General features: G+C 38.6%; 1 protein-coding gene across 4 annotated transcripts in view; it reads left to right on the top strand.

The window, feature by feature from the left end:
* PLCG2 (phospholipase C gamma 2) overlaps positions 1 to 17,492 on the top strand; it is a 79,840-nt gene extending 62,348 nt beyond the window's left edge. For all 4 annotated transcript variants that reach the window (XM_088172073.1, XM_088172071.1, XM_088172075.1 and 1 more), the window contains 12 exons: positions 202 to 311; positions 1,099 to 1,195; positions 2,124 to 2,190; positions 2,439 to 2,596; positions 5,247 to 5,349; positions 6,306 to 6,515; positions 7,081 to 7,226; positions 8,236 to 8,350; positions 9,527 to 9,694; positions 9,982 to 10,070; positions 13,437 to 13,621; positions 14,390 to 17,492. In XM_088172073.1, the coding sequence (XP_088028199.1) occupies positions 202 to 311; positions 1,099 to 1,195; positions 2,124 to 2,190; positions 2,439 to 2,596; positions 5,247 to 5,349; positions 6,306 to 6,515; positions 7,081 to 7,226; positions 8,236 to 8,350; positions 9,527 to 9,694; positions 9,982 to 10,070; positions 13,437 to 13,621; positions 14,390 to 14,432 (1,491 nt within the window). In that variant the 3' untranslated portion in view covers positions 14,433 to 17,492. The remainder of the gene's footprint in view (positions 1 to 201; positions 312 to 1,098; positions 1,196 to 2,123; positions 2,191 to 2,438; positions 2,597 to 5,246; positions 5,350 to 6,305; positions 6,516 to 7,080; positions 7,227 to 8,235; positions 8,351 to 9,526; positions 9,695 to 9,981; positions 10,071 to 13,436; positions 13,622 to 14,389) is intronic.
* Positions 17,493 to 18,541: the final 1,049 nt, after the last annotated feature.

Raw genomic sequence — 18,541 nt, forward strand, 5'->3', positions numbered from 1 at the left:
GAGAAATACCAAAGTAGCATCACTTATTTCCACCAATAGATGTCACTCTGGAACTTCAGTATTTTGTTTTCTAAACTTCATAACGAAAACAACAACAACAAAAAATCTAATCCTCCATATTTTTTTTGTTTTAAGATTGCATTATTGATTATTTTATGACCTGTCCCCCCAGATGACCCCTTTGCTCTGTTTCTCTTAAAGCCTCAGAGAACAGTGAAAGCCTTGTATGACTACAAAGCCAAAAGGAGTGATGAATTGAGCTTCTCTCGAGGAGCTTTAATTCATAATGTCACAAAGGAAACTGGAGGCTGGTAAGGACAAAGATTCCGCCTGGGAGAACTTCTGGTGACTTACTAGATGAAGGGAAAAATGAGCTTTGAGGAGTAGTTTTTAAAAACTGCCTGTTGGCTGATTGCTGCTTATTAACTGTGCCCTTATAAATCTTTATGCCAGTGTATTAAAAAAAGTCCCAAACAAAAAGTCCCCTCATCTTCAATTCTCCTTTCACATCTTTCATTTTTCTATCCCACAGCAATAACCTTAGCCTGCAGAACCTCCAGAGCCTGGTATACCCCATATTTTTCCTGTACTACATCCATCCTTCCTGAACATTGGTGTGTTCTGGGAAGTCATTGCAATCATTGCTCTACTTCTGTCCTTGCTCTGCTAAGCATTTGTCAGGAATCAAACCCACCTTTTTTAGTGCTCTGTACAGTCTCCTTTCATAACAGGTTTTCTTTTTTAGCTGGCTTGTAAATTGCTTGGAAAGCTTGGGATTCTAATGTTTCCCTGTAGTTTCTACAGGGTAATCAACCACATAATAGTATTTTTAGTACTGGAGGGGGAAAAAGCCTCTTAAGTCATTAATTGCAGTTTACAGTAACTGTAATCCCTCTGAAATCATCTGTTACTACAGTTAATGATCACTTTGTTAGAGCTCTTAGCTACTTCATCATTTATATTTTTGGTGATAGCCAGCTAGGCAATCTAGTATGGGGTATTAATGACCAATTTCTTGGGGATTATTGCTTCATTAATGGCCTTTTGAAGCTCTTTAACTTTGTTTTTCATTCTCTCTACTTTTTTGTTTAAATTCAGGTGGAAGGGCGATTATGGAGAGAAAGTCCAACATTATTTTCCATCTAATTATGTTGAAGATCTGTCATCTGATAACTCTGCTGAGCTTGAAAATCAGGTGAGGGTTATAGTTTGTCTGCTACATTTCCTTGGCTACCTACTGGAAGTCTGGTTTATACACTCACAATTCCACGTGCTGTGTTTGAGAGAGCAGAACAGAGGAATGAATGCATTCTTCATCGTTCTCTGCTGCTGAATATTTTTGTCAGGACATCCCTTGCTGAAAGCTGTTTAAGGAGACAGAATATCTTGAGTTGGAAGGGACCCCCCACATATCTATGATTTTATGATAGCTGAATTAGTGAGGTTTAAGAGGATTCTGGTAATTTTCTGCTAAACATAATCATAAACAGCTTAGATTTTTCATAGTTTGGCTAAACAATAACATGCCTGAAATTTTTCAGTTTTCCTGTATAATCACTATCTTAATATTTGCAAATAGGAAAATTATATGTCCAAACACACCTTACTAGTCATTTTACTCTCCATTATCATGTTTTTATGCATATACCAATCCTGTTTGTCAAAAGAATATTAAAAATCTGGTCCCATGTCTTGGACAAAGAGCTCTTGAACAAAAGAAGACAGAACAGACGAGTAATAAGTTTTGACATTTTTGAATTTCAAAAATAAAATATTGAATTCTTTTGTTCTTCTGAAGCACTTCCAATGATTTTCCAGAGGTCTTTGGAGAAAACCACAAGTATTACATTTCCTCTCTCCTGGTTATTGTAACCTTAAGCAGACTTGAAAATGAACAGTTATGTCAAGACAGAAGCTACTACAAAGTAGTCTTGTTTTGACTGCTCTCACTGAGGAGATCCTTGTGTGTTTTTTAGATATGAAAACAGGCTTTGCAAACATTACAGTGAGCATGCTTTCAGTAAAGCTAAGATTAGATTTAATGGTGTACATTTATTATTTGTTAATGTTCTGTGCATGTTCACTCAAGAGCTTTAGGGTCAGATTTAACTCATGTTTTTCAGATCATTGAGGACAACCCACTGGGCTCTCTGTGTCGTGGCATCCTGGTGCTCAACACGTACAACGTTGGTGTGTATTTTCTGATGCTTATATATGGACTTCTGACCTTTCTCTATTGAGTACACTCTTTTATGTTTAGCAGGAGAGATTTAAAAAAAAAACAAACCCCTCAAACATCTCCTTGTATTAGTATAGCTAGCAGAATTAATATGTTGAAACTTCGTAATACTAAATGCTGCAATAAATCAACAATGACACCTTAGAAAAAGAGCTGTTGGATTTCAGTATAAATTTCTTGCTATGGTATTACCTAACAGTGAAAATGCCACAAGGAAAACACAAAAAGCCTTTTGTCTTCATTCTGGAACCTAAGAATCCAGAAGATCCGTGTGTTGAGTTTGCAACTGATAAAGTAGAAGAACTCTTTGAATGGTACCAAAGTATCCGTGAGATCACTTGGAAAACAGCAGAAGAGGTATTGCTGCAAATTTATCCCTTGTTTTGATAATGTACTGCTATAAATTTACAATAGCTTTTGTCTTTAGCTGCTCTATACTGCTAAATGTTGCTCTCACATGGCCCTTCACCCTCTTGCATATTGCTGTTTGTTCATTTTATTGATGCTGTGCATCTTGTTCCATAACCTCTCAGGAGAATAATAGTACATGAATTAGCATTTTATGCAAATTGATGTTAACAGGAGTTTTCTAGCAGAGTACTGTCTGTGCTGCACCCTGCCCCTCAGTGAAGTGTGCTTGGTCGGCCAGAGTGGATATCACTACAATTTTCCATCTGGTCACACTGGTTCATCCCAGTGTTAAGCAGCAGAAGCTCTGATATCAGGCTGTTCTTTTCAGAGCTGTGAATCCACTAGTGAGGATGTGTGAAATCTGAGCTGCCATTCCCTAAACTCTTCTTATCCTCTTTGCTAACTCTGTTTTCCAGTGGGCACTGATAGAGGATTGTTTGGCTAATACTTTATTTGTAACTAATAACCACATTCTGGACTTCTCAGTTCTTCACTAGTAGTATTTCCAAATACTTGTCTAAAGATTCAAGAATTCTGCCTAAGTTTAAGCTGCTATGTCCCTCTACTTCCACTTAAAGACATTCTTCAGGACTTGCTTTTCCTGTTCTGATGTACTAATTTACCTCCCTGTAATCTTTTCTAGGATTTAAGAAGTCCTTACTTTTGTCCTTACAAAGTAAGGACAAAAAGTCCTTACTTTGGCTGTGCTTAAGGATACTCTTTTCTTTTGTTGCTTTTATTCGCCTTTTATTGTTAAGTGCGTGATATGGTTGATGGGAAATGTGTTTCAGTATCATGTTAGTCATGCTGTTTATCTCTCATATGGAGTGGAAGTGCTCTGAGGGTTGTCCTGATCCTATTTATAGCAGACAAGTTGATGTCTCAAGCAGAGGACTGTAAATACAGCAAGGGGAGAAGCAACAGGAGCTGTTGACCTATTGTTGGGGGAGGAGAGATACAGTTCTTGTGCCAAGCTTTCATTTAGAAGTAGAAATGAGAAAAAGAGAAACGTGACCTAGAAGAAGTGTCTCCAAATTGAATGTTTTTATGTTACAACAATGACTCTTCAGGAGCCTGGCAGCTTTTTCTCTCTCTGTACAGTTGGAGAAGTATTAAACAGTCTGTGTTCAAAGATGCTTTAAAACTCATTTCTGCCAGCTGGGAGGCTTTTCTCACAGTGTGGCCTCTACAAAGTTCACATGATAGACTGACTGCTGCATGGGGAGGGGATGAAGATGAGGAAAGGCCCTTGTTGCCAGTACAGTTAACAGGCTGAATTTTGGGGAAGGAAAAACCACTGTGAGTTAAGACTGTACTGCAGTGTGATACAGGGGGATTTTGTAGATAAGTTTGCTTTTGGGCAATGTCTGTTATGCACAAAAAATGCAACTAAGCTTCATGTCTCTTGTAATCTCTACTCAGTACTGACACTTGCCATGCTCCCTGGGGTGGCTGTTCTTTGCTCTCCTGCTTGGTTATCTCTAGAGGCTTCTGGCTAGAAATGAGCCCATGCCACCAAAAAGTGATCTTTTGCTGCTCAGAGCTCTGGTTACTGTTGAGCAATATCTGGGAACTGTGGTGGATCACTAAGTACAATGAGGTTTGTACAGCTTTTTCTCAAGGTTATTTCCAAGTCTAGACATTGTATTCCTCTTTGTTTTTCTTAGAATTCTAGGTATAATCTCTGGTTCAGTGAGATATTCTGGAAACTTGTGTCTCCCTAGTTCTGATTTTCATTCCTTTTGTGTTTGCCTTGTTGAGGGAATTCTTTTGGAAGGCTTCCTGATTGCTTCTGCTTCATGATCTTTTGTGCCAAAGCTAATCACTGTTCAGTATGGGACTCTTCTAACTTGTTTTATCCTGTAGCTGCTTCTTATGCCTGAAAAGCCTCCAGCCCAAATGTCTCCACTCAGGACACGTCTTGCTGCTTTTAGCAGTTCCCAGTCTCTGCTGGCAGGGAACACTGCTCAGCTTCCACAGAGCAGGTGCTTGCAAATGTGGAAGTAGAGAGAGTGGGTTTGGTACTGGGGATTTCAGCAAGATTGCACATGATTTTCCATACAGAACATGATGAGTTTGGTGCACAAATAGGAGAAGACATAGGAATGATGCTCAGAGGGTTTGAATTTCACTGTTTGGGAGTTGCTAACAAGACTTAAGTTCTGCCAAGGATTATAAATAGATACAGAAACACTTTACTACCCTTTGCATTTTTTCTGCATACATTTGCATTTATATGAAGTATGGGGTTAAGAATGTAACTAAAATTGAGTTGAGTAGAGCCACATTAAAAGAAAAATGTTGCCAGGATTCTGAGCATGACTGATCAGGGAAGAGCTGAAACCCTTGCATATAAAACAACACTTTTCATCCCAACAAAAAAGCTTCCTAAATCTATATCCCCAACTAAACCTCACCATTTTTTTATTACCTGTTCTCTGAGCTGGGTCTGAAAGTGCATTACTTCTGTGCAGGTGTATAAGGTATCAGATAGGAATCTGGGCACCAAAGAAGGCATTCATTAGAGTGCACTCTGGAGCTACTGTGCCATAATACTCAGTGTTCCTATAATCTGAGACTTTTTAATGTTTTCCAGGAGACCAGGAGGAAATACTGGGAAAAGAATCAGTTAATTGCTATTGAATTATCTGATCTAGTAATCTACTGCAAGCCAACAAGCAAAACCAAGGACAATTTAGGTATTACCTTTAATATTACATCTGATTTTTACCCTTTCTGCTATCTTTACAGATGTTATTTGGGATTTTAGGTCTGATGATAAAATCTGTCCTACTGGAAACAAAGTTCTGCTTCACCCAGGCAGTTTTCAATAGCACTTTGAAATTGTACACTGGGGAACTTGGTGCTGTTCATCTATCACAAAAGAACTGTCACCAATTTTAATTAGTTAACTAGAGACACCCTCTCAGATGTATATTCCATGGGGAAGCTCTCTAGTTATGTGTCAATTGACTTTTTTGAAATTAAAAACTCTGCCTGAACACTTGTGATTTGTTTGTAAAAAACCTTCTTAAATAGGTTTACTGTGCATTTTTTAATTTTACTGTAAGAACATGTTTGCCAGGACTAAGCTGTTGGAATGATGTATGGCTTCATAATATAACTGGGCCTATGTAAGTGCAACTGTGGCTTCTGACACTGAAATATGTACTTTTTATTCCAGTTTTTTGTCATTGTTGCTGGAGAAGCCAGCAAATGTGCCCTTTTTCTTTAAGTTTCTTTGCAAATGTTTTTAATAAGCTGTCAGTGCATTTAAGACATTATAATTATAGTTATTTTTTGAGGCATTGGCTAACCCTGGCTCACCCTTTCTTCTCCCCATTTAGACCCAGGAAAAGATGTCTCATTTAAATATGTGTTATAGTGATCAGAAGTACATTATTAGCAATGATGAGATGAGAACATGACTGCAGGCTCTTATCTGCCCTTCTGAAAGGCATGTGGCAGAAAGGCAATTTTAACTTTCAGGCTTGATTTTCAACCACTTTGCCATGTCTGCCTGAAAATTGTGCCAATTATTTCATTAAAGGACAAGGCAAACCAAAGTAAAACTAAGTGTTGGTGAAAATACAGTATAAATGTCAACTACTTTCTTCCTTTGGCAATCACTCTTCTTTCTCCTACCCCTGTGTAGACAATCCTGATTTCAGAGAAATCCGTTCTTTTGTGGAAAACAAGGCAGAGAGCATTGTTAAGCAAAAGCCACTGGAGTTGTTGAAGTACAACCTGAAGGGCCTGACCCGTGTCTATCCCAAAGGACAGAGGGTTGACTCATCCAACTATGACCCATTTCGCCTGTGGCTTTGTGGCTCCCAGATGGTGGCTCTGAACTTCCAAACTCCAGGTAATTTTCCCTTTGAAAAAGAATCGAATCCACCTTCTGTTACACTGTAAATGAGCCCCTTTATGGCCCTTCTAATCACCATCCTAATTATTTGAACTTCTCTGCAAGAAGCTGTGTTTGAAGTTTGCTTTTTAATGTGTCAACTGGGCCCCAGAAATAGGTCTCCAAAAGCTCTGTCTCTGAGCCTAACTGTCCCCAAACCCTAAAAGATTTGTTTCACCTTGATCTCTTTGTGGTAGGCAAACAGAGATATTTACAGTGAGTTTCAGACGGATGAATGGGTGATACAGCCACAGGGAAGGCTGTATCCCATTTCCTGTGAGGGCCAGCTAGTTTGTGATACACTGATAGGAAGCTAATTGGGGATGGAGATGGGCTTTTTTGGGATTAGAACTGATGAAAAATGGCCTGTCAGATTCAGTTACTGAAGGAATGGAGTCTCCCACCTTTCCAACTCTTTCTGATCAAATGGTGACCAGAAAGAATTGCAGAGGAGCCATTAATCTGGTATTTCCTTAGCTTTATTCCAGGAAATCTCGTTGTGACTGTTTAACTCTCTCCCCAGATAAATACATGCAATTGAACCATGCCTTGTTTTCCCTGAATGGACGCACTGGCTACGTGCTGCAGCCAGAGAGCATGAGAAATGAGGAGTATGACCCAATGCCAAATGACTCCAAGAGGAAATTGCAGATGATTATGACAGTGAGGGTAAGCCTCTTTTGTAAATTGGTTTTTTTCTTTACAAGTCATAAATATCTATAAAACTAAAAATAAAGCTATTATGTTTCAGAGCAAGATCTGACAGATTGTCAAAATACTGTTTTTAAATGTCAGTGTGTGTGAGAATGAAACTAACTTCACTGGTTCCTCAAAAGAAATACATGTCTTTATCTTGCTGATGAAAAACATGCTGTAGGACTGAAAACACAATCCTGGGATGATTTTGTGTAATTGCTAATAAATACTAAAAGTCAAATGAACTAACTTGAATTTCCAGTCAAATGGGCTCTTAGTAGAAGGGTCCTATTGAAGATTGATTAGCAGCAGACTAACTAGTTCAGGGATTTTGAGTGTGAAAGAAAGATATTTGTAATGAAATATAGAAACTAAACAGAAAACCTTATAAGCTGATCCCCTACCTCATGTTTAATACACTATGACTTAATCTGAATGTCATTCTCATTTTTCTTCAAGAGATGAGTTTATTATTGGAAAATGTTGCCATCTTGACTGGGTGCCAAACAGGGCTGAACTTGTTTCTGTTTTTGCTATGCAGTAAGACAGGTTCTTTAAAAGTATGTTTTCTGAGAAAGAAGAAACACATTAATTACTCTGCACTACAGTTTAAAGGTGAGGTAAACAAGGTCTGTGAATACAAAGCAGAAATGTCTTGAAATGGGTATGGAATAAACACAGAAGAAAGATAACAAAACTTGTGCTACAGGCCTGGCCTAGAGCTGCACACTGTGTGTAATGAATGCCAGCTACACTGTCTTTTTTTTTTCTTACAATGAAAATCATTGAATTATCCAGACTATGGAAGGTATTGTTATTGGTGGCACAGATAATACATGCAAACATATTCAAGAGAGAGATTGTGTGTTTTTCCATGCTCTGGATTTTTTCCCCCCTCTAGTTCTGTAGGCTACCTTCTGTTCAGCAACAATGATGCCAAGTTTCCTTTGGAGGTGGTTCTAATTTACAGTTGCTTTTGCAGGTTTTAGGTGCTCGTCATCTCCCTAAACTTGGTAGAAGCATCACCTGTCCCTTTGTAGAGGTTGAAATTTGTGGGACTGAATATGATAACAACAAATTCAAGACAACAGTTGTGAGTGAGTATCTGTGGGTTTCTGTATTGCAGGGATATGGTTCTACTTCCAGGGTACTTAACTAAAGTGAGCAGAGGATGAACATTATAGGGGGAAAAAGTTAACTGTAGCATTGGACTGATCAGTCACAGTCTTGTTCTTTTGCTTAACTTAGAGCTTGCTAGTTTGAGGAACTTCAAGGTACATCAAATTTAGAAAAAACAGTACTGTTGTGGTTTGGGAAAAAACGAGTCCCGTTCTGTTATGTTGTTGCCCATGCATAAGTTTGTGTATTTGCATATTTTAAACAATTACTGCCTTGGGAGTGTCTCCAACTGTGCTAGTCAGTTCCCAAAAGTCTGGCCTAAATGAGGAGTTACTACTGTGAGCTCCAGACTGTGTTTATTTAAACTGGGTTCTGAGACTGGCACCCCCTTGGAGGCAGCTTGGATGTATAGGGCTGTATAATAGTTTAACTTGAAATGCATTAGAAGTTTGATCAAAGCTTTGTCCTGTCTGGATAAGGAATGTGTTTGTGTGTGCATGAACTTCAGTGTGCTGAAATATTCAACCACTTCATATTTAACCACTTAGTATTTCTGGATGCAACACTATTCCTCTGGTAAAAATCAGGCTTTGGTTCTGATTATCTAAAGCAGTAATACCAGTGGAAAATAAACACAGCATCAGGAGCAGAATGTGTATTATGACTCCTCAATACTTCAGAGTTTTCATAATTAAACTTTCTGTGGGAAGTGACCAAGACTTTTGAGAGCAAACTTCCTGGCTATGTCACATATACCAAATCTCGGTGTTCTGTACATAACTACAAAAATTGGACCAAGGTACATGAGTCTTCCTCGTGCTTTTCCTGCTTTCTCTTGGATATGGAGCATGAGACTTATAAGAAATTAATTACCTTTCTTTTTTGCTTTACAAATAAATGTCCAAGGAGGTTTGATATGTTTGAATACAAATAATTGCTTTTCTTCATTCATTTTCATCCCTGCCAAGTTTCCTCCCACCCCCACCACCAAGTAAACAAATACAAACTTGCTGAAGCAAGGTTACAACATGAGACAGATGGTAAATAGGATTTTTGGGCTTCTGTATCCCTAGAAAATGTCCTGGGATACATACTCATATGTGAGTGAAGTGAAATTATTGCTTCATACTGCAAATGTTTCCTTTTCATTACAGATGACAATGGCCTTAATCCAATTTGGGCACCTAATGCAGAGCAAGTGAAATTTGAAATTTACGACCCAAATCTGGCATTCCTGCGCTTTGTTGTTTATGAGGAGGATATATTCAGTGATCCCAACTTCTTAGCACATGCCACTTTTCCCATCAAAGGAATCAAATCAGGTGAGATCAGCAGTTATAATGAGCATTCCTGACTGTGCCTTCCTCTCTAATGCCATACTCCCTCCTGCCTCAGTGAAGCTCCTTCCTCTGGTTTAGTTTTCAAGAGCATGTGAAATCTCAATTTTGCCTGTCTTGCCTTTTGCTTCTCTGCAGTTGCCACAGTAGAGCCTGCTCTCTGCACAGGAGCATTTGAGCACTGAAGAATGTTCAAAGTGTTCATTTCTGTGACTGCGAATTCCCCCTCGATGGACTCTAATTGCCCTTTGTTTTCCTTCCCCCTGCCCCAGGTTTTAGGTCAATTCCTCTCAAGAATGGCTACAGTGAAGATATAGAGCTGGCCTCGCTTCTGGTGCACTGTGAGATGCAACAAGTTCTGGTGAGAAGCACTGGGGTTTGTTGTGTGCACTTAGTGTGTCTGTTAGCAGTTCCTTGTGGAAACCAGGAAATGAAGATTCAGATTTCTGTTCTGTGTCTGATGTGCTGTTGTCAGGCATTCCTTCTGCAGGTACTGGGGAAGACAAATAGCACAAATTGAGTTACTCTCCCTCTGGGTGGACAGATTACACGGTTGTTAAAAGAAATAATGCACAAACAAAGCCTCATTGCCTCCAATAGTTTTTGCTGTAACAGCATGGTCGTTGTCTTTCCTTGTTAACTGACTGATGCCATGCAAAGCTAGCTAAAATCAGCTTTGGCTTCATAGATTAATCTCTTTTTTTAAAGGTCCTACATAAAAAGAAATCACTTGAGCAATAGAAGATAGTAATTTCTCCCGGTATTTCATTAAAATAAACAACCCATCAAGTAGAAGACTTATCTGGTTCTTAAAGAACTGCTAATCTGCTCCTTTTAAGCCTCTCTAAACACCTACTTGAAATACTAGTATTTTAAAACACATAGGGGAAAAATTATGATGCTCATGAATCCAGGCATTAAAGCAGCTGATCTATGAACAGTGTTTGTTGGTGTTCCAAGGGTGCTGCTGCATGTGTTGATTTGTAGGGTATTTCTCGGACTCTTTCTCAATAATATATTACATAATTTCAATACACATGTGATATAATGAAAGTTTAAAGATGCTTCTGCGAAGTGGCTGTTTCAGGGTGCTTTCCAGCACCCTTCTGATTCTGAGAAAAAAAAAAAAGTTCTTATTTGTAGTCTGTCAACTCTTTCAGGCCCACGCTGAACTTCACACCTGTTACATTATTTTTCTGATTGAAACATCAACTCCTGTGAACTCTTTAAGTCATTATGTCTCTGGAGGGATTTGTGCCTGCAGTTGCATACACTGAACTGGGGATTTCTGAATTCAGTCACATTGTTCTTCCCAAAGGAGTGGAAGCCTTTTTCAAACATCCTTTGTGGAGGTTTTTACGAAGCCACCTTATAACACCTGATGTAAAATGACAGTGTGTGCAATGACAGTGTTTGAAAGCTGTGATAGATTCCTGTAAGTTCCTTCTGTGGGCCAGCCAAGGGTTCTGAGAGCAGGAGAGGATTAGAAGCTGAGGCCAGGGATATGTGTGTGGAGACCTATATCCTTTCAAGATAATATTTAAACTGTTCATATTTCATGGACTCAAGTTTCATAAGGAAGGCCTCATAAACTGCTGGTCATATGGGCTTGCTGCCTTTGACAAAACTGGCAAAGTCACCCTTGCCTAATGCTGAGCATGGACACCACTTGTGGATACATTGCAAATCCCCCCTGCCTTGGTTTCCCTTCAGGAATCCAGATCATTATTTGCCTGGGGCAGGAGCAGCTCTCTAAGTGTTGTTCATAGCAGCAGTCTGTCCCCCAATCTGTCAGCACTGACTCCTTTGACAGCAGCACATTGCACGCTCTAATCCCCTTCTGCTTGTTAAGCCAAATGAAGCTGCAGCTCAGCTCGGTGTTTTTACAATGCCTGCTGGTAATGCAGTGGCAGGACAACTTCCAAAAACTTCCTTTTTTTTGGCAGCCTGCAACAAACCCAGATCCACCACAGTTGTCAACTCTAGAACTTTTGCCCAGTCATTCAAGAAGCATCAGAAGAGATTAAGGCTGCCTCTCTTCCTCTGCTTCTTTTTAAAAAGTGATGGCCTTCCATAAAATAATACCATTTATTAACAGCCTGTTTATATACAGAGTCTATCTGCATGTGCTTGGAGATGAAATATAAAATTATAATGTGGAATTACAGATGGCTGTGGAGTTTATCAGAAATGGTAACACAAGAATATATTGTAGACATAAGCGTGCACATTTGTGAATTATTATGTGGGGCCTTACGTAGTTCCTGTACAACTTAAACAGGTTTTTTGATATTGTAGGTATCATACTATACTGAGGTGGTTGTTGCACTTAAAAGCAGCATGTCTTATTTGCCTGAAAATTGATTTACTTCCTTCAGAAAGTGCATGTATTTCTTCAGCTTTTTCTGACTACAGTCAGCCTCAATGATGTATATGTTCCTGACTAAAAGATTGAACTGGACATCTTAAAATACAGTTTAAGCTGTATCTTCGTGGATACATTTATTTACAAGAACTAACAGTGGTACATATGCATCTTGATGATTACACCTGCAAACTGGTAATTAGCAGTCTGCATTTCCTTTGTGATTTGGGAATACAAAGTTTACTACCCCTTTACAAACAAAAATTAAATAAATTACTCTTTAAATCTTAATCAGTAGCATAGCACTGAGGCTGTTTCAGTTGCTGCAACCCATGCCTGCATAGAATGTGTTTCAGGAGGAAAAAGGGTTTAGGAAAGGATCTTGTTGCTGTAACTGAAACCCCTTGGGCATGTTGCTAAGCTAGCAATTTTCCTAGATCTGGACTGAATGCAGAGAGAGGCATTCTTATTAGTATGCTGCCTCTGAAAATGTTTGGATTTATTACATTTATTGATTGCATGTCATTTCTTGTAGAAGGAGTATCTTGTTTTGCTGCTGATGTGAAAATTAAGACTTCAGTCCTGCCAGTTCTATTCCCCACTAGTAACTCTATAAAGAGGCAGCTTCTGCATCCAGATTTTTCAAGTATTAAAATAATTTGAAGTCCTAAAAGGATCAATGATGATTGTTTATGGTCGTGGAATATTTTGAGACCTTCTACTGTGTAGAAACTCAGCCCTACTCAGTTCCTTTGCAATACTGAATTGCCATAGTTACACAGAAATACAGGATCTGCCCTTCCTTCTTGACCATCTGAGTACTTGCTGCTGTAAGGGCTCCTATTTACCAGTCAGTATTTTGACCTTTAGTCTGTATTTCAATAGAAAATCCCCAGGATTGTCACTTTGTTACATGACACACAAATATGATGATACACAAATATGATCTAAACATTTTAAAAATGTGTTTTTATTATTATTATAATCTGATACGCCATCATGACACACTAGTTCCTGTTCTTTCCTCAAGAGACTAGCACTCTCTATTAGGGAAAAATATTACACTAGAAGTGTTTAAATACACAAATTTTGCAACTTGTGCTGGAATGTCCCTCATGCCCCTGTCAGAGGGTATGGCTGGTCATACTGTGAGCTGAGGAGTTTTTTTTTTAATGCTTTCTAAGTTAGTTTGTTTCCAGAAACATTACAGGAACATCCTACCAAACTAATTTTATAAAACATTCCATGCAGTTATTAAAATGTGATTAGGAAAAACAAACTGATCCCCCAAACTCTGTTGATTCGGTGTCATTTGGGGAATTTTTTTCACCAAGTTACCTTATTTCCAATATTCTTTTGAAGGAAAGTGAAGAAGAGCTTTATTCCTCGTGTCGGCAACTTCGCAAGCGCCAGGAGGAGCTGAATACCCAGCTGTTCCTCTATGACTCCCACATGAACCTAAGGAATCCCAACAGGGATGCTATACTGAAAGAATTCAATGTCAATGAGCACAAACTACAGATTTATCAAGAGACTTGCAACCGCAGGTGGGTTGATGATCATTCTCCTTTCCAAGGCAGCTCTGTCTAGACAGGATTTATGGTAAGGAAACCTCAGATATATCAAAGGGAACATCTAAAGAGTGGTGAGGGTAGAATGAGCTCATCTGCAATGAGGAAGGGCTGTAGAGAAGCCAGGCTGGGCCTCAAGCCACTAGAGGCCAGCAGAAGCTGAGGAATTTGTGCTCGGTGAAATCTCAGTGACACTTGTAATCCTGTCAGGTTTTGTATCCCTCTCTGCTGCTTTCCGGGAGGAAAGGCTGGAAGTATACACAGACAAATAAATAAACCTCTTCACTCTTGCTACACTATCAGAGTTATGTCTCTGGAAATGTCATGCACATATGAGATATGTGGGAACAGATACATAAACCACAAAAGATAAAACCAGTATTGAGTTGTAGCAGCACAGCTTTGTCAGTTCAGTGTCAGTGCATTATCCAGAGCTTAGGGGAAGGTTCCTTCTCCTTTGCTGCCACCTTTGGGCTGGGTGTGAGTGAGATAGAGAGAGGCTTTATATACCAAGAGGAAGTTTTGAGTAGATCTCACGATTTTAAATATTATTGCCCTTTTTTGTGTGTGCTGAATAGCTTCATGAATTACTTGTTTACTCCCATTTATTGAGGGAAAAAAATTGCAATGCTCATTGCTGATACATTGCTTGCCATTGGTATCCAAGTACAATGAATTTGGTAGACTGTTTTCCTCTGAGAAATTCCTTTTAGGCTTGACTTTTTCCTTTTCTTTTCCCTTAAGATTAAAGGAGAAGAAAGTCAGTAACAGCAAATTCTACTCTTAGAGCCCATCATTCTTTGATGTGTGCTTTATGGTGCAATTCAGGAAGAGATGGATTTATCCTGGTCATCCTACTCAGTGATGGTCTCATCAGATGGAATGACTGGACGAAGAGAAGGAAGAGGAAATATGGATTCCCTTTATAATTTCTTCTTTTAAGAAAAACTGTTTTAATACCTGATAATTTATATTCTGTACAAAGCATACCCTCTGTGCAGGCCAGAACTTCTGTGTATTCAAGATGTTTAAAACTTGAGGATGTGTGAGTTGCATGGACCTCACTTCTCATTATCAATACCTGAAGTACAAATCATGTGTGTACACGGGCTGTAGATAACACAAAAATTTGTATGCATGGAATCACACCACTTGAACAACCTGGCTCCTCAAGATTAACCAGTAGTGAATTTTTAATTTATTAAATGCTGTAAAAGCACTTCTACACCAGCATTGTCAAGTCATGTATGTTACAGTCTTGGAGACAGCAGATTGTGCTGCTGATGCTGTATAAAATATTTTGGGCAGCTATTGTCTCTTATTAAAAATTTTCTGTTACATTTTTAAGAGCAAGATAATATGTTAATTTTGTTGAAAGCAAATACCCTCTGTGACTGTAGTTGTGTTTTTCCTGTTGAACTCTCTTTAAAGGTTTAAGAAAGGAGCAATGTGTGAACCTCTATTCATAACCCTTGTGAACTTCTGTTCACAGCCTCGAGGCACTGGAAGGAAAAGTTTTAAGATATGCAGTAGGAGATATCTGTTTGTTTGTAGAAAGGGAAGGTATTTAAAATTCTGAGAAGCACTTACTCTTGTACAGTATCATTTCTGCAAATCCTTTCAGCTGCTAATGTGCTTAGAAATGAATTTTTAAATGAACTGTCAATTTTTAATCTTGCAATCCTACATAGACGATAGTCAAATGATGGTGTTCTGTGAATGTAGACCATTTTCCCAAAACGTAACTAATCCAAGAATGATAGTGTGCACAAATATAGAGGTGCATCCTTTTGGTGCCTTTAATCAAATCAAGAACATGAAGCTGCAGATGAGAATACTTGTTAGATTAGCAAGTGTATTTTCCTGCCAGAGCAGAACTAAAGGCCTTTGATGGAATATTTAACAGCAGTTGTCACAATTTGTGTATGTGTTGGTCCTTTGTGCTAGTGCTGTATTGTTACCATCAAATTCCTGGTTGTCTTAGCTCTACATGGGATGAGGTTTGCTATCTATATTCCCAATTTTAACATTCAAATGTGTGCAGAGCAGTTTTGTTTTTGGAGTGACTGCCTGAGGCACAAAATGCTGCTTCCACAGAGCTGTACTTCTGATCACAGAGGACTTGCAGGATTTGGGATTCATGGCCTGATGCAGCTGCCTCAGCAATTTTCAATTTCTCTTGCTCCCCATGCTGCAACTTCTGTTGTTTCAAGAGGTGCTTAATTGATGCCATTGTGCATTCACAGATGATGGTTTGAGGAACCCCCTTGAGGTTTTAGCTATTCTGTAAAGACAGTCTTGTCTCAGAGATGAAAGTGTTATAATTGTGTATCCCACAATGGGGTGGCTTCTGTAAATTTTTTATTATAAAGAAATTAATTACTAATCACCCAACTAAAAAACAGAGAAAAGTTAAAGGCAATTCTCTGCTTTTCATCCTCCTTCCTGAAATCTCTTCAGTACCCAGCTGTGATTGACCTGTTCAAGATGGGTGTAAATCCTGCTCAAACAAACAAACAAACAAGTCACATCAACTGTGGATTTGGGAGGTGGAGCTGTAAGCTAGACTGCTGTATAAAGTTGGTTTTATCTTCATTATCCAGGTCTGGATTGTTCTGCCTATCAGGATTCTTTTTAAGCTCAGTTGCAGAGCAGACCCAACCAAACTGTCCATTTGTCCTGGCTTCCTCCATTGGTGTGTGTATTCCTGACACAGCACAGCCACTGTGTGATGGACACAGGAGTGAGTCCTTCATGCTGCTCTTGTGCAAATATTTAAGAATTAGCTCATTTTGTAGTCCTTTGTAAAGTCCTGTGAACAATCTCCACTCACACATAACATCAGGAGTTACAAGACGCACTCCATCAGTATTTATGCAAATGCATTTTGTGTTACAGTAAGGCTTTTCCCCAGACTATGATGTTACACTGTGCAGAATGAAAATACTGCAGTGACTCTTCTGCTGACTGCAAGTGGTGGCCAAGGCTATGTTCTAACTCTTCTCTTGATTCTTGAATTCTGTGTTTTATCTCCAAGACCTCAACTCTGAGTTCTTCCTTGGGGCAGACTCTGTAGAAACTTTATCACAGTTGCAACTGTTTGAGTATGAAAGTAGGTTTGAATGTGTGTGCCAATTTTTTTAATCCAGGAGGGAAACATTTATAAATTTTTGAAGTTAACGATTGTTAAATTGTTATATTCTTATATAAAATGTTTTAAATCATTGAAATAACTTATTTTAATAAATAATTTTTGATATCTCACATTGATGGGAATGATGCCAGGTGCTTCTTTGTTTAAGCATTGCTCATTGAATTTTATGACTTTTGCCAGTCATTTGAAGCAGTGAGTTCTTACTGAAAAGTGATCTGCTGGTGTGGTATGGTGTGCTGTGCTAGAGGTTGGAAGAAGGGCATTTCTGTGTTTTTAAGATGAACTGACTCAATGATTGTTTCAGGAGACATGGTTATCATTGCACTTCCTCTGGCTCCAAACACACGAGGCAGAAGGAAAAGGTCAAAGATCGAGTTTAACTTGAGACTCCAAACCAACCTTTTTCAGTGAGAGGCAGATATAAACTCCAGCTCTAGTGAGAGTCAGATTTGTATGAGCTTGAACAATAAAATCTGAGTAAGGCAAAGATTAAATTTGTGGAAATTTGGAAGAACAATAATATTGGTGTTTATCAAAACATTTTCTCAGAACACTTTCTGCCTGTGAGGTTGCACGGGGAGAACTGCTGCTGGATGAATGCACTCTGTCTTTATGTGATTTTTTTTAATTGTTGGGAGTCTTGGGAACACATTTTTTCTCATCTTTTGATCAAAATTACATGCTTATTGAACATGAGGTGTCTGCAGCCTAATTCTTCTAGAAGGTCATTAAATCAGCCAAAGAGTCTTTATCACCTTAGTGAGTATTGGTATGCATGAGTTCTGGAGTGCAAAAAATTACTACATTTAGGTGTTCTGTTGCCTTTTGTCACTGTTTTCCACTCCAACATATCTATATATTTCTCTGTTGAAAGCATTTTGTTAGTTCTGCAGTTCTTTAACCTCGGAGATGTGAGATGGTGTGAGCTGTGTACCAGCCATTATCTTTGAATTCTCCAAACCAGTTGGAAAAATCTGAATGTGGTGTGGAAGCTGAAGTGCAGTGGTTGGATTCTGCTACAGTCATATGTCAGCATTTTTAACTGCAGTCCAGCTAGTTGGCTTTGTTCCAGACTGAAATTCCCTTTCTATCATGAGAAACAGAAGTTAAATATAATAAAAATTAACCTTCTGAATCAGTTCAGAGACGAATTTATCTTCTGATCCATAACAGTATTTGTAAAAAGGCTTAGCTATTAGTTTTAAAAGAATTTAAATTAAATTAAAAGCAGTTTAATTCATTGCTAGTCTACATTTTTAGCTGTTACTCCAGCAAAACAGGGAATTGTGAGCTTGACTAAAGTAAAGCAGTAGTTCCCCCAACTCTTGTGTACTCCTGAATTGCAGTTTGATCCCCAGATTGTTTACATTATGTGTAAATTATCACCTTTCAGGGCCCTTTTCTCTGAAGAACACATAGTGAATTATTAAATATGCCACTATACTTTGGAAATTATGTGGAAATCAGTAATAAAGAGAAACAAAGGGATTTTGACTGGGCCCCTTAGGAGAAGGGCCTAGAAAAATCTGGTTTGATTAAGCATCTAAAATAAATATCTTTAAATACACATGAGAAGTAAAAGTTTTCAGGTATATCTGGCAAACTTGTACCTTGAGATGTGGTGTCTGAGGTTAAGCAGCTGACCAAGTATTCTTAAACTATTCACTTTAAACATCAGCATCATTCTTTATAGTGAGGCACCTATCAATTGTTCAGTAATTTTGAGGACTAGGAAAAATTGA

The sequence above is a fragment of the Sturnus vulgaris genome, chromosome 12 (genome assembly GCF_052056855.1).
Source record: "Sturnus vulgaris isolate bStuVul1 chromosome 12, bStuVul1.hap1, whole genome shotgun sequence".
In the NCBI taxonomy this organism is placed as follows: Eukaryota; Metazoa; Chordata; class Aves; order Passeriformes; family Sturnidae; genus Sturnus; species Sturnus vulgaris.